Consider the following 14,982-nt stretch of genomic DNA (forward strand, 5'->3'; position numbering starts at 1 on the left):
TCCCACTTTCTCATAGGCCATAGTCTGAGAGCCTCTCCTTCTCTTAGCAGTGCCTGTAAGACCATCTCTGGTTCATCTCTGTCTACTAAGGGGTAGAGACAATCACAATAGAAGGCCTCTGGTTTTCTCAGATCGCCAAGGTCATCACTTCTCCCACCCAGAAAAACCAGATTTCTATGAATGCGTACGAACACGCAATGAAAATGTGTTTGAGGAATCAGTTCACGTTTTGAGCCACACTGAATTTGATAGTGATGAAGATCTCTAACTTTTCCAACCCATGGTGCTGTTCGGCCGTGCCTCTGCCTGTACCTGGTGATATTGTTGTGGTGATGCGTATGGCATGATAACCTCCTGGAACACATTTGCGTTAAAGTGGGAGTGTGCCTCCGGCTTCCACCTTACCTCTCAGTCACACCAGGCAAGATGAAGAACATCCAGAAGTGAATTCCAAACACAAGAATGACCTGGAAAATGACCTTTCCCAGGACGGTCTTCCTGAGGTATAGTGCTCGGTCCACGACCATGGTTCCAAACTGAATTAGGACCATCACCAAAAAAGGCCCAGGGACCTGGTCCTCTGACAGCGAAGAGGTGATGTCTGCTGCTGCTGAGTGTTTCTGGGAAGGAAACAACAGGTTTAGGCACGAGTGGCACTTCACAGGACAGCATCGCTCTTACTCGTTAGAAGTGTGGTGGCCTTCACCCCCCAACCTACCCCAAAGGCCCAGAAGCCAAAGACGATGATGACAAAGTCAACAGTGTCAGCCAGGAACATGAGCACATACACATCGGTCACAGCACTGTAGTCTGGATGGATGAGGTTGTAGAAGAACTGTCTGATGGGCACATATATTTGCAAAGTCCTGCAAAACAGAGACCCCCAGCACTTGCTTCAGGAGGGGCAGGATGGGAGGGATGACCGGGTATTTCCATCATTCCATTCCTCCGTATCCCTCTCTCCCAGCAGGTCACACCTCCCTTTTCAGCCTCAGCAGAGCCCGGTGTGGGGTGGGGAGGCTTCTGCTCTAATGGCAAGTGCAGACACATTCAAGTGCCTTCCTTGGCACTCTGCCTCCTTGTGCTGATGAGACCACAGGCCTCCTCTGTTGTTCGAAGCACAAAAGAAGGGTCGAAAGCCCCAGAAACGAGGTGTTGGGTTTGTCACCTGATTCAATTACTCCCTGCCTGTGAGCCCCTGAGCATGCTACTTACTTCTCTGTGTTTTTGTTTCCTCTGTTGTAAAACCCCACAGGGCTGGGGTGAGAATTAGATGGGACTACATAATGGTGCTTAGACCTGGAGACTGACCTGAGCACCCTGTACACATTAGGTAGCCCCTGCTCCTCCCCTTTATGGGTCCTGTGCCCCTTCTGATTCCTACATAGTGCCCTGGGCTTTTGACTACACCTTGTTCTGTCCAGCCTCTGCTCTGTCTTCCTTGTTTTCTGGGTTCTGCCTTCAATTCAAGGCCATGTTCACGTTGGATGGCCCTCCTGGTCTCAGAGGCCACATTCAAGGCCAGCCTTGCCGAACCCCTCCATTCCCATTGCTTGTCTGCTGCCTGTCAAGGTCCCTGGCACTGGAGGAGGGGCTCATGCATTTTGCTGGAGACCAGCTGTGTGCCAGTGAACCTCAGTTTCCCCTCTACAGGATGAGAGTGTTTCTCTAACCTTCCAACTTTGACATCATACACCTCTCTGTCTGGGTGGGATTTAGCATGATGATGCTTGGAAATACATACTGTGAATCCTTGAAATTATTTATTCTATTCAAATAGGAAAACTATGTTTATAAATGTAATGGATATAAAAATGAATCACACTGAAAAGCGATTTTTAAAAACAATACATTACCTCACACAAAAAGACAGAAAAATAACATGTTGGTGAGGAAGTGGAGAGAAGGGAACCCTCGTGCACCGTTGGTGGGAATGCAAATTGGTGCAGTCACTGTGGAAAACAGTATGAAGGCTCCCCTCCAAAATTAAAAAATAGAACTACAATATGATACAGCAATTCTACTTCTGGGTATTTATCTGAAGGAAATGAAAACACTAACTCAAAAAGATCTCTGCACACCAGGTTCAGTGCAGCATTATTTATCATAGCCAACTCATGGCCCCCAAGTGTCCCTCAATGGATGAATGGATAAAAAAAAATGTGTGTGTGTGTGTGTGTGTGTGTGTGTGTGTGTTTGCACAGTGGTATATAATGAAGTATATATATTATTGGGATGAATACACACACACACACACACACACACACACACACACACACGGAACAAGTCTGAGAAAGTCAAATAACATATGATATCACTAATACGTGGAATCTAAAAAAAAAAAAGAGAAGAACCCACACTCAGAGATCCAGAGAACAAATAGGTGATTGCCATGAGGGAGGGTTGGGCAAAAGGGTGAAGGGGGTCAAAGCATACAAAGTTCCAGTTATAAAGTTAGTCCTGGGTGCACAGCATGGTGACTGCAGTTAATAATCCTGCACTTTACATTTCATTAAAAAAATTTTTTTAAGTTTATTTTGAGAGACAGAGAGAGCAGAGGAGGGGCAGAGAGCAGAGGAGGGGCAGAGAGAGAGGGAGAGAGAGAAACCCAAGCAGGCTCCGTGCTGTCAGCGAGGAGCCCGATGTGGGGCCTGAACTCATGAGCCATGAGATCATGACCTGAGCCAAAACCAAGAGTCAGACGCTTAACCAACTGAGCCACCCAGGTGCCCCGTGTACTTCACATTACAAAGCTGCTAGGAGAGTAAATCTTAAAAGGTCTCATCATAAGAAAAAATCTAACTACAGGTGGTGATGAACGTTGACTATTGTGATCATCCCACAACGTATACATCTATCAAATCATTATATTGTATGCCTGAACTTAATGTATATGTCAATTACATCTCCATTAAGAACAATACAATAACAAATCATTTTCTTATGCCTTAAGCAGATGATGTTTGTGATATGAGAGGTAACTTCTCTGCTCTGCGCCCCTGGTTTACATGAAATAATTGATATCAGCTCCCTGACCCTAAAATAAAACACCCCACACCAAGTGTCTTCATGGACTCACTTCTTTATGGTAAATGCTTTTGCTTTGATTAAATGTTCTTGAAGCTTTTCCATATAAAGTTCCCTTTTACTTTTCTGCTTGATGCTCAAAACACTGCTTCCTTTTTGACTGCTGTTTCGGGTGCTTGTGCTGCCTAGAGACAGAAAAAAAACCAAGATGTGCTGAGTTACAGGTTTGTTGACATAAACACCACAGAAGCCCCTGGAACCCACAGAGCAGAGGATGGCCTGAAGCAGATTGAGAGGGTGACTATATACGATGGACTGTAAGAATAGTGACTGGGGATTTGCAATCTGCAGTTTCAACTCTGCCTCCACAGTGAAATGTATTTGGGTTTCTACACCCAACACTGGCTCCTTCTGGGGTTGTTATGCCATCTTTTTTTTTTTTAAGTTTATTTATTTATTTTGAGGGAGAGAGAGAGAGAGAGAGGGAGCTCAAGCAGGGGTGGGGCAGAGAAAGGGCACAAGAGAGAATCCTGAGCAGGCTCCATTCTACCAGTGCAGAGCCTGACATGGGGCTCAAACCCATGAACCCAGAGATCAAGACCTGAGCCGAAACCAAGAGTTGGATGCTTAACAGACTGAGCCACCCAGGCGCCCCTGTTATATGATCTTTATTCCAGGAAGAAATAGATTGGAAGAATAGTTTTTATCGTGCTAAACGGGGTCCCAGGTTGTGGGTTTTCCAGATTGGGTCCATGCCCCATGCCTTTTTCATGTCCAGATTTCTCTAACTGTAAAATGAATATGGATGACTGCTGGTGCCTGCCTGAAAAGTGTATTCTGAAGATGAATACACGGGTGTTTGGAAAGCTTTAGGCAGGAGCACTATAAATACAAAAACCCAATTTCTCCAAGAGTGGAAACTGGAGAGCTTATCTATCTGCTGATAATACCCAACTATTTAGTTAGAAATTAACTAGCTTAGGGAATAAATAGGTGGTTTTGCTAAAAGTTTCCACTGATAAAATCTAAAAATATTTTCAAAATAAATTGTGATTTATAGCATTCTGGACACACTCTGAAATATCTCATATCTCTGGATATGATTTAAAAACTAGCATGTGCCCAGCACTTACTATACGAGGCAGTGTGCTGGCCACTTTTCACAACGACCCCAAATCCTCGTCCTGGGAAGGAATCAGATGTTTTAAAGAACGATATGGCTGCCCCAGGTCACACAGTTGAGCTACGAACTGAACTTGAGTCTGTGATGTCAAAGCACTTTCTTCTCACATCACCACATCTGTCTCCTTGAGAGCACCCCGTAAACGCCCCTGCCCAAGACCCAGACCCACTGGCACCGGAACAACCAGAAAACTTAGAGTTTTTCCAGCCTAAGGAAATCATGCGACAGATACCTCTTTTGGACCTATTGGAAGAAAAGCTGGATCTGGGCGATATCTGGGAGCTACTGCCCGATCGCTTCCTCCGGATGGCCGTGGGCTGCTCCGGGAAGGACACGTGCACCGACTCCGCTGACGCGGCCAGGTTGATGGATTTCAGAGAATCAGAGGAGGCTCTCCTGCCACGACTGAGGGACAGCTCATCATCCGACTCTTCCTTGTCTGTGCCACTGTCGGTGATGTCATCTTCATCCCATAAGCCGTGGCACTGAGAAAGCATAAGGGACAACTCAGACGGCCATTCCCGGTGAGGTGGCATCGCATCCCCCACGATTAGAAAGCCAAATGTGAAATACGGTGACTGTGGCTGTGATATTGCATCATAACACTGACATATGCTAGATAGTTAGAATTTAAATGTTCTCACAAAAAAGAAAGAAAGAAAAAGAAGAAAGAGAGAAAGAAAGAGGGAGGGAGGGAGGAAGGAAGGAAGGAGAGAAGGAAGGAGAGAAGGAAAGAAGGAAGGAAGCAGGGTGGGGGATGGGAGGAAGGGAGGAAAAAAAATAATGAAAAAGAAAACAGATATATACGGGAGGCGATGGGAACTAATGAACCCTATGGAGGTGATCCTTTCACTGTGTCTACGTCAAACACATCACCACAATGTATACACTTTAAATATATTACAATTATTTTTGTCACTCATACTGCAGTAAAGCAGAAAAAGGATTGGAAAATGAAGGGACTCTAGGAAAGCTTATTATCTAGATGTTTATGATAGTCCCAGAGAGCGGGGACGGGCTGGTGCAGGTCATGAGTTTGGCTAATTGACATGGATGCAGATCATGTCTGGCAGATGGAGTAAAGGCGAAGTTATAATCACTTAACTCGTTCCTGAGGGAAAGCACTTTCTAGAACATATTTCTCTGTGTTTACAAGTAGCATTTTAAATATCAGTGGGTGAATTTAGCCCCACCGTCCATGTTCACCAAACACCTACACTTGAATACAAATGCTGTGTCTCCCTGAACATCCACGGTAAGCTGCGAACCCCTGCATCACCCACGGCTGGGTCAGGAACAGAGCTGCAAATACTCTACTCAAAAAATGTTGGCCCACATATGAGACAGAGATTGTGATGCACTCTGTAGAGCCTGCATTTTGCTTCAAAGAAATGGGCAAAAGGGGCTGGTAGGACAGCAGGAGGAAGGAGAGCAGGAGAGGCTGAGAAAAACCAGGGGTCCTGCTGGTGCAAGAGGTTACCTGGACAGCAAATCCACCTTACAAAGACCTTGCTGCCATTTCTTGAAGCTCCCCAGGGAGCCCACTGCCTCCTGAGTGCCCAGACTGCCAGGCTATGCATTTATTCCCCCCAGGAGCTCACCCAGTCCTCCCTCTGACACATGCTGTAGAGGATAAGAGCTCCAGTCCAATTTGCCAAAATTCAGTTGGTCAAAAAATAACTTGGAGCATGATCAACTCATTAAAAGACAATGTCACCTAAAACACAGATTATTCTTTTATTTTTAATTTTTTAAAGTCTATTTATTTATTTTGAGGTGGGGAGGGGCAGAGAGAAGGGGAGAGAGAAAATCTGAAGCAGGCTTCATGCCCAGTGTGGAGCCTGACGTGGGGCATGATCCCATAAACCATGAGATCATGATCTGCACCAAAATCAAGAGTCTGACACTTAACTGACTGAGCCACCCAGGCGTCCCTATTCTTAAATATTAATAGGTGTATTATTTCAAAAAGAAAAGTCAGTGGATGCATTCTTGAAAACATAACAAACATTCTAGATTTTCCTAATGGGATCTTCCAACTTATATTGATTCCTTTTAAATCATTTTTTTTCTTTTAAATCGTTTTAAAAGTTGTTTTCTCTTTGGCCAACTTTGGAACGTGTTTCGATTCTTTTACTACTTTCATAGTAGTGTATTTGTTAGTGAATTCTTCCAATTATTTATAAGATCTATAGCAATTCGTACCAAATAGGATAGTTTTAACCACATTTGAAATTTCCACGTAGTTTGAACTGTTTGATTTCCTAGATTTCCAAAGCTGTAGGGTAGTTTTGTCTCCTTATGAAAAGATTTGTTATTCTAAAAATGATTTTTCATATCATTAGCCAAAATTTCAGCATAAGAGTGCCTCAAATACATTCACCATAGATATGAAATTTTCTAAGAAACCAGAGTAAGTATATCAATAGGAAACGCCAAAATTTTGTTTATTCTATGTTTTAAATATTCAACTGTAGCTGCTAAACCACTGAAATATTAATGAGAAGGCAGCAAAATGCCTAAAGGTTTATATATACATTTTTTAAATGATGTGAAAAAGGATACAAGTTGCAAGAGAGTTGTGAAGTGACCAAATTTATACAATCATGTCTTTTTTTTTTTAAACGGAGGTGTAGTTGACATACAACATAATACCACCATGTCTTAAATGCAGAAATTTAAACTTCAATTTCTAGAACTGAAAACATAATGTTAACACATTTGTTAATATATTCATAACAAGAATTAGTAAACTGCATGAATTCAGGTAATTTATCAGAAGAACTAGAAAATTCAGGCAAACTCAGTTTTGGCTAAGTGGTTTCCTTGGATAACATACCTTTGCAAGGTTATGCATTTTTTCTAACATAATTCCCACAAATATGGATTAATTATGATATGTTCATAATAGAAGTAGAAATATGGGGGAATTCTCTTCCAAGTTTGTTACAGTTTCCCTTATTGAGCCCCATATGCCTTGGCCTCATCGCCAATCGTAATGTTCAGGTTCTCCAGGAGCATCACGGGGGGCTGCAATGATCAACATGACCCGGTTAAGTGTTAACGTGCACTACCTTCAAAATGGACCGATGGAAGAAAAGAGCCAAGAGCTGAATGAGATCATAAAGGACATAGCCTTCTTTCTTCTCCACTCCTATGATATTCGGTGGGTGGAAAGGTTTATCTTTGTTCAGTTCCACGTTCTTGTTCCAGGGAAAGAAGCCAAATTGGAAGAAATACTTGACCACAATTGCCACCTACATGCAGATGATGGAAATAAAAAAAAAAAAAAATCACTCCTTTTAAGAATGGTTCTATATGAAAAACAGTGATATAAAAGCTAAGAAAAAGATCATTTCACAGTTTCGGTGATAAGATCACACACAATGATGTGGAAAAATAACATTATCATTCGTACATGGACTTTAGACCAAGAAGCAATATCTTACCGCTGCCAGGGCAGGACTGCAGATACATCAGAGCCGGCCAGGTTACTCACGGCACCTACTTATGAGTTTTTCTATTTTTCAGGACTTGGCTAGTTTATGCTGATTTAATAAGGTTTAATTACTCAGCTATTAAGATATGGTAACGAGGACAAACTTGAACAAAAAGAATTCTATATTTCACATATTGCTTTCATTTGTAATCTTCCTGAGCATCTCAGGCTGTTTTGATGCCTATTTTCATTTTCCTCTGACCTCTTTGTTCTCACCGTTAAAACAAATTTTTTTTAATGTTTTATTTTATTTTTGAGAAGCAGAGGGGGTAGAGCGTGAGTGGGGGAGGGGCAGAGACAGAGGGAGACGCAGATTCTGAAGCAGGCTCCAGGCTCTGCACTGTCAGCAGAGTCCGACGCAGGGCTCGAACCCACGAACCGCGAGCTCGTGACCTGTGCCGAAGTCAGATACTTAACCGACTGAGCCACCCAGGTGCCCCTGTTCTCACCATTTCGTTGCTCCCTGGAAGTTCTCCTCAAGAAGAAATAAAAAGAAATAAAAACTTGCCGGTTGTGGTGACTAGTTAAGGGTACAAATGTTGGGGAGAAGCGGTCTGTGACAAAGACACATGAGAAAATTGACAGGCCTCATCTAAACATCCCTCTGACAGCTGGGTCACCGGGAATTAATTGCAATTCATGCACTTCATCCATAAAAAATATTTTTCGAAGTCCTCTTCTGACCTAGAGTCACTTTACCCTCCTCCCGTCTCTCTCCTTCTTATAGCCAAGCTTCCGCAAAGAACAGTCCTGTGTTTCTGACCATGCTGAGCAGCACTGCCACAAACGGATGTCAGAGCAGATACCTGAAGACTATCTTTGCCTCTTTCCTTCTCACTCGCACCCCCAACCCGTTTGGGTCACTTACTAAAACTCCTCATTTACCCCATTCATCTTCAGCCTCGTGGCCATTGAGTCAGTTCACATCCCATGACCTCTCAGCGTCTTTTCAAAAACTTTCATACCAACGGGAGAAAGTCCCGAGCATATACCCTGTTGACATTCCCAAGAGCCTGCTACCGTGCTGTCCACTCACGGCCTGCCTCCCAGCCATCACAAGCCATGTGTCATTCTGGGCACACGTCAGAGCGTCTATACCTTTGTTTGACCCTTTGCTTTTTGTCCTTTGATGACCTTACACTCATCCGTTAAGACTCAGTTCTAAGTTGTCTTCTACTGAGAAGATGCTATGATGGCCTCTCTCCACACCACCCAGGCTGCACGAGGCACAGACCATATCCGTATTTCTTGTATGCTCTCTAATGCGGTTTTGTGTTGTACTGTAGGGCAATTCTTTGTTTACATCCTATGTGTTCACCATATTGGTTTGTGAGCCATTGAGAAACAGAAACAACTTTTTTTAAAAAAAGTTTTTTATTAAATTTATTGTCCTCTTCTTATGCTTGGCATAGTTCCTGGGTTTTGGTGCATAGTCTAACTTGTAGAGTGAATTAACATCACCTTAATCTTCTACTTCCTCCCTTCTTGGTGTGACAGAGAAAATGGGGAACCCCAATTTAACTTAACTAGGAAGATTTCATTTTATGATGAAATAACGTAAGTAGCTCTTGTTCCCTTCTCTAAATTTTTAGAGAATTTCCTTCTTCCTTCACTTCTACATTAGAAACTCCCTTCCTTCACTTCTAGGTTAGAAACTCCCTCACCTCTGTACAGAGGTGGTACAGAGAATGGACCCATTCCCCAAATAGGGGGTCATTTATGTCCCGGATCACAAAGTTTATGTGATGGAAGTACGACTTAAAAATGATTATTTTGGCAAGATCGTGACAGACAGTCTACTTAAAGTGATAGCTAGGTAGTTGGCTTTCCACCTTTTATAAGTATTTAAATATATTTAAATAATTACTATGGAAATAAGATACATGATACTTTACACTGATACGTTCGAGATGCTTTGATAAAAGCTTTGCTTTATTTTACTGGTGAATTACCTATAAACCTACAAAATTTCTGGAATCTCAATGTACATCCATCATGAATTCCATCCTTTAAGAAGCAACTACAGTACCAATGTTAGTGAAAACTTTCCTTTATGAGCCAGGTAAGAAAATTCGCCTTCTTCAAAGACCTCAGAACACAAAGAACTACAATAACCCAAGGGAAAAAAGGCTATTGAGCCTCCCTTTTAATTCCCAATTTTATCGTTGTCATGGGAGTTTGTGACATTGCATATATTTGATGGGGAAGGATAGAAAAACAGGTTCGTATAATTGGGAAGAGTGTCTCCTGTCCCTCACACGTGATGAAAATGAAATGGTAATTTACCCTCGTGTTATTCAGATTTTTAGGTAGGTGCTTATGTGACTTTGTGTTTTTGTGTGTTGAAACTGGCTTTAAGCTTAAAAATGGGAAATATGCATGTTGTATCAAACTATATCCAAATTGCTTACTGTGTTGTTTAATTCAGCATCCATTCACTGGACATCCACTGGCACGAGACACTAATTTCTGCATAAATAACACATTATTTCAGTAGTTCATATCATAGGACAGATGACCAGATTTCAAAAGCCTCCCCCATCACTTGCCAGTTGGGGCAGGCTGGGTCAGTTATTTCATCTCGCTAAAGCTGTTTCCTTGTATGTTAAACCAAACGATATTGGTGCCTATCTTGGTGTGATGTGACCTGTGAAAAGACATGTACAATCGCCAGCACTAAATAACTGTTAGTTAATAGTCATTTGCCTATCTAAGAACATCCATTTACTTGAATGTCCTGCGTGAAACTGTCTGGGAGACAGGGCTGGCCTGCCTCGAGTGAATGCCGGAAGCGATTTATTAGCAATTCCCACTCGAGGCTTACCTCTGTGTAGACAATGGCCATCATCCAGAATCGTCTACTGGGCCTGGGCACAGACAGCATGGCCCAGAGGAAGATCAGAATGGGAAGCACAAGGGTGATCATGGAGGCAGAGACCATGTGGTTGAGGATGATCACAAAATAACACACCATTTCTGAGCGGGCCACCAGAGTGTTGTACATGGCATAGAACAACAGCAAGAACCGGGGTTGGCCAACGTAGAATTTTTCGGACTCTTCCAGCTCGTCATCATGGAACATCCTGTTCAAATAAACAACATGAGAATAAACTCGTCTTCATGTCTCCAAATCACTGATTTCTGCTTTGCATGATCCCTCTTGTCCCTCCCCTCCTTCCCATGTGGCCAGAGTTCTGGCGGAGTCAACCTAATAGCCTACCGGAGGAAGAAATGTGTGCACAAGTGTCTATCACGGACTGTTTTGGCTAGTTCTGTGCTTCACGATGGGAGCACTGAACATTGGGTCTGTTTGCTCTGAATGGCCAGGTGGACGGTTGTCCACGGGAGTTTGTCTACCCACAACCTGCGGAACACCCCTCCCCCCCACCCGCCCAGCACTCTTACTTATTCAGCAGCAGCTCGCTGGCCGTCAGCTCGTGAGTCAGGGGCGGTAAGATGCTGGACTCGAGCCTGTCTGAGCGGCTCTCGTCAGGGCTCACGGCCATGTGGCTCTGGCCTGCAGAGTCGTCCCGCGAGCCGAAGGACAGGCGCTCGAAGCTGACCGCCTTGCTGTAGGAGGGAGGCGCCTCCACGTCCCCATCCTCGGTGGAGTAGTGCGGCAGCTCGGCATCTGGGGTGAGGCCGGCCTCCGAGGCCTCCGAGGCCTCCTCCGGCCCCAAGTCCGCGGCCTCCTCCCCTCCCTGATCGGCGTCTTTGGCCACCGCCTCGTCATCCTGCTCGGCCTCCACCTCCGCTATGGTTTCCGTGGTCCCCTGGCGCGAGTACAGCATGGTGCACTGCGTGGGCTCGCTGTCGGGAGAGAGGGAGGGCACACACCCCGCTCTTAGCATCCTCCCGATTCTCGAGACACCTTCCCAACACTCCCCAATACAAACGTCAAGGCGGGCGAGAAAATTACCACCCCGTTCCCTCCCCTGCCCCCACCACCCCGCCCCCGACATTCCATCCACCTGCTTTGTTCCTTCAGAGTATTCATGTCTGGTCTGCAGAGACTGCAAACAGCAGCCTCAAAATGCAAAAGCCCACAGTGCACGCGCACGGTTGAGACCCTGAACAAGTCACACGACATGGCTCAGACGTTGCTAAAGCCACCTATGCACAGAGGTTGTCTAAATCGTATCAAGATTTGCAGCCATGGTTTCCAGTGTTTCTTTTCAAATGGAGACAGTTAGCATAGCATACCTACCGCTATATTAAAGGATGGTGCCCATGGAGACGAAACTTTGCCAGTTTGGGTCCGTGGGTGTTGGCCAGGAGGTACTCTACTCCTAATTCTACGTAATGGGCCCACTCCTACCCATAAGGGGAGGATAGGAATGAGAAAATATTGGCTAAATTAAACAACCTGCATGCTTGATGGAAAAAATGCCTTATTTCTTGGATATCTGTTCCTCCTCCCTATTTTTCCATCCTTTCCCTCTTTCTTACTGGTGCTTATTACATATGACTGAATTTTCACCATCTCTCTGGCTCCCACCCATCCCCCGCTGGGTTCTTTGTGTTGCACATGGGAAGGCCTGCCATTTTGTCCTCCCCAGTGCTATGGACCCTCTCCAGTGCTATGGATCCTGCAGGCTGCACCCTCAGGGTGTACCCCTGCTATCTCTGTCCCCAGTGACTGCAACTTACCTTTTCTACTTGTTCCCCATGGAGTATTCATTCTCCCTAAGCTTCCCTACTTATCTCCACCCTCCAGTTTTGGCAGCCTGACCATCTCTCTTGTACCTCTCCTTCTCTGTCCTTTATCTCCTAACTTTCCCTGCCATGTCTGTGTAGGCGACTTTGGAAATGAAAATACAGCAGCCATAACAGTGAAATTCATGGCCTGCCTGTTTTTATTGTCTACTCCAGCCCCTGAAGGGCAGAAAGGCAAAAAATGTTTTGGAGATGTGGAATCTGGTAGATAGAGGACCATACTATGTTAGACTCTGAAATTGTCATGTTATCTGAATGGCATATGGTGAGCAGCTTGGGCCCATAAACACAGAGATTCTTAAATATACAGGTCATACCCACTTTTCTTGTCATGGACGACAGTAGACATGTCAATAAGTGAGTGGATGGGTGGATGGATGGATGGATGGACAGATGAATAGGCCTTGGCAGAGCCCTTCATGGCATCCTGAGACCGAAGAACATTTATGTGAACCCTCGGTGCCCACTCATGTGTTTATGTTCCCAGGACCTTGGACTTCAGTATGGGACATCGCATAGAAAGCTCTTGGAATGCCAAGGCAAACTGGGTATTTTTCTAGGACTTACCTCCTAGGAAGGCCATGAAATTGATCACCCCAGGCAATTTTCAGAACAGTGGAGCCAACCCCACATCAAGTCTAACTTCCAGCTGGACTCTAACCAATTACAAGCAGGTTCTTTATGGTTTGGGATCAGGTCTGGCCCTGAAGGGAGTCAACGAGTCCTGGTACCTTCAGGACTCAACCGAGTGCAATGGAAGAGAATAAGTTAACACCCCTCTGATTTACCACCGTGCACGGTCAAAACTGAAATTTGTCTTGGTTCGGGTGATTTTTCTGGTGTCACGAGAAGTGCAATGCAGCTGATGTTTCTGTGCCCCCGTGGACCATTCAAAAAGGCAATTCCACAAAGAGCTTTGGGACTGTATATAAATCATTTCATTTCTAAATGAGTATTGTCTTACGGTAGGACTTAATGAGAAAACTCAAGCCCAAAGCAATAAGTTCCAGTCGGCAAAGGCTCTATATTCTACCACACAATAATGTTCTTTACAAAAGCCAATGGTAAAGTATATTCTAAGTTCTGTAGATTTGGTCTTATCCACTAAAAACGACTCCATGTGGCAGATTTTAATTTTTTTTTTTTCTATTGCATGTCTCTTTTGATGAAATCATGAGAAAAAGTCTTCTATATTTCCTGGCCCATTTTCCTCTGTGAGGACTGACTGCCCACATGAGCTCTCCATCAAGGAGGGAACATGCTTATCTCTTTACGCCTAGGAAGTGGAAAATACTTACAAAATGGAGGACAACGTTTGTAATAAGGATTTTTAAGAAACTCCTAACAGACAAAAAGCAAAGAGCGGTTAGTGTAAGAGAATGCTGTCCTGGGAGTGACCAGTCATGTCCCAGAATGAGCTGCGGTTATGCTTTTGGTTAGTCATGCAAATTCTTAAAACGAAAATTAAGAAACCAAAACCAAAACCAAATGGACATCACAAGAGCTTATGTTTGCAATGACACGAAGGGGGAAAAGTGGTAACGTGAGGGAAAAAAACAAAGCATGCACGAGTTAAGCACCTTGATGCTAAACTGCCACTGTCAGCTGATGAGGAGGACATATCCATGCTGAACATTTTACGAAGCCTAGGTCGAGCACGCTCACTTGTTTTAGGAACAGTTTCTGGTCCATCTAAATCATCAAGGGTAGACTGCCTTGAGAACAGCACGGTTGCTTCAGTGTAGCAGCTAGCAGCGCAGTTACAGAGACACAGTGTTAAAACACCAGCGGTACATCAGTTTACACACGGCTCAACTGACCAACACACGGTCATGCAGCAAATCACACACGACACCAATACTACGGACAACGAGCGCCACAGGGGGGCTCAGGGATGGGGAAGGACCTGTTCGGCCGGACGAGAAAACAGAGCAGTACTACGTTTTTATAAAAGTATCCCAGCTGGCAATAAATCACGAAACATCACTCTCTGGGTGGGACAGGGAAATAGAAGAATTACAAGTCCCAATATTTCTTTCGCAGAGCGGTATTCGTACTTCATGACTTTGTAGCTGAGTTTGGTTTTGTTTTTAAATTAGAGAAGATATGTTTTATTTGGAGCTCCCAATCCTGAGTTCATTGAAACCATTTGGTAACCAAATGGCTTAAGCAGAAATACCTGCTTGGGTAATATTTATATAGAACATTTCATTTTTAGAAAAAACATAACAGTCTCCAAGATGAGAGAGGGAGCGAGGCTCAGAAATGACCATGACAAACTGAATTATCCACCCCATTTTCTGAGTGGTATTCAGTGAAGCCAAACTAGATGCCTTGCATGTGAAGGAGATGCTGGTTTGATCTGCAACCAGATATAAACCAACATCGGAAAAAAGAAAAAGAAAAAGAAAGAAAGAAAATGGTACAAAGAAAACAACAGAGGAAGTCTAGCAATGGCAGGGTCATTTTGTCTGTTAACTTCTCATTTTGCCTAATGAATTTTTTTCTTCTGGATCACGTTTTAGGTCTTGGCAGATGTTATTTAGGGCGAGAACCC

The 14,982-nt window shown here is 44.1% G+C and overlaps 1 protein-coding gene across 1 annotated transcript in view; it reads right to left on the bottom strand.

The window, feature by feature from the left end:
• Positions 1 to 11,516, bottom strand: part of PIEZO2 (piezo type mechanosensitive ion channel component 2) — a 33,124-nt gene extending 21,608 nt beyond the window's left edge. Inside the window, exons 1-7 of the mRNA XM_030335819.1 lie at positions 11,115 to 11,516; positions 10,534 to 10,792; positions 7,285 to 7,467; positions 4,443 to 4,695; positions 3,080 to 3,212; positions 719 to 866; positions 406 to 620 (exon numbers count right to left, since the gene is read on the bottom strand). Of these exons, the coding sequence (XP_030191679.1) occupies positions 406 to 620; positions 719 to 866; positions 3,080 to 3,212; positions 4,443 to 4,695; positions 7,285 to 7,467; positions 10,534 to 10,792; positions 11,115 to 11,500 (1,577 nt within the window). The 5' untranslated portion in view covers positions 11,501 to 11,516. The remainder of the gene's footprint in view (positions 1 to 405; positions 621 to 718; positions 867 to 3,079; positions 3,213 to 4,442; positions 4,696 to 7,284; positions 7,468 to 10,533; positions 10,793 to 11,114) is intronic.
• Between the last annotated feature and the right edge of the window lie 3,466 nt (positions 11,517 to 14,982).

Source organism: Lynx canadensis, chromosome D3 (assembly GCF_007474595.2).
Source record: "Lynx canadensis isolate LIC74 chromosome D3, mLynCan4.pri.v2, whole genome shotgun sequence".
NCBI lineage: Eukaryota > Metazoa > Chordata > Mammalia > Carnivora > Felidae > Lynx > Lynx canadensis.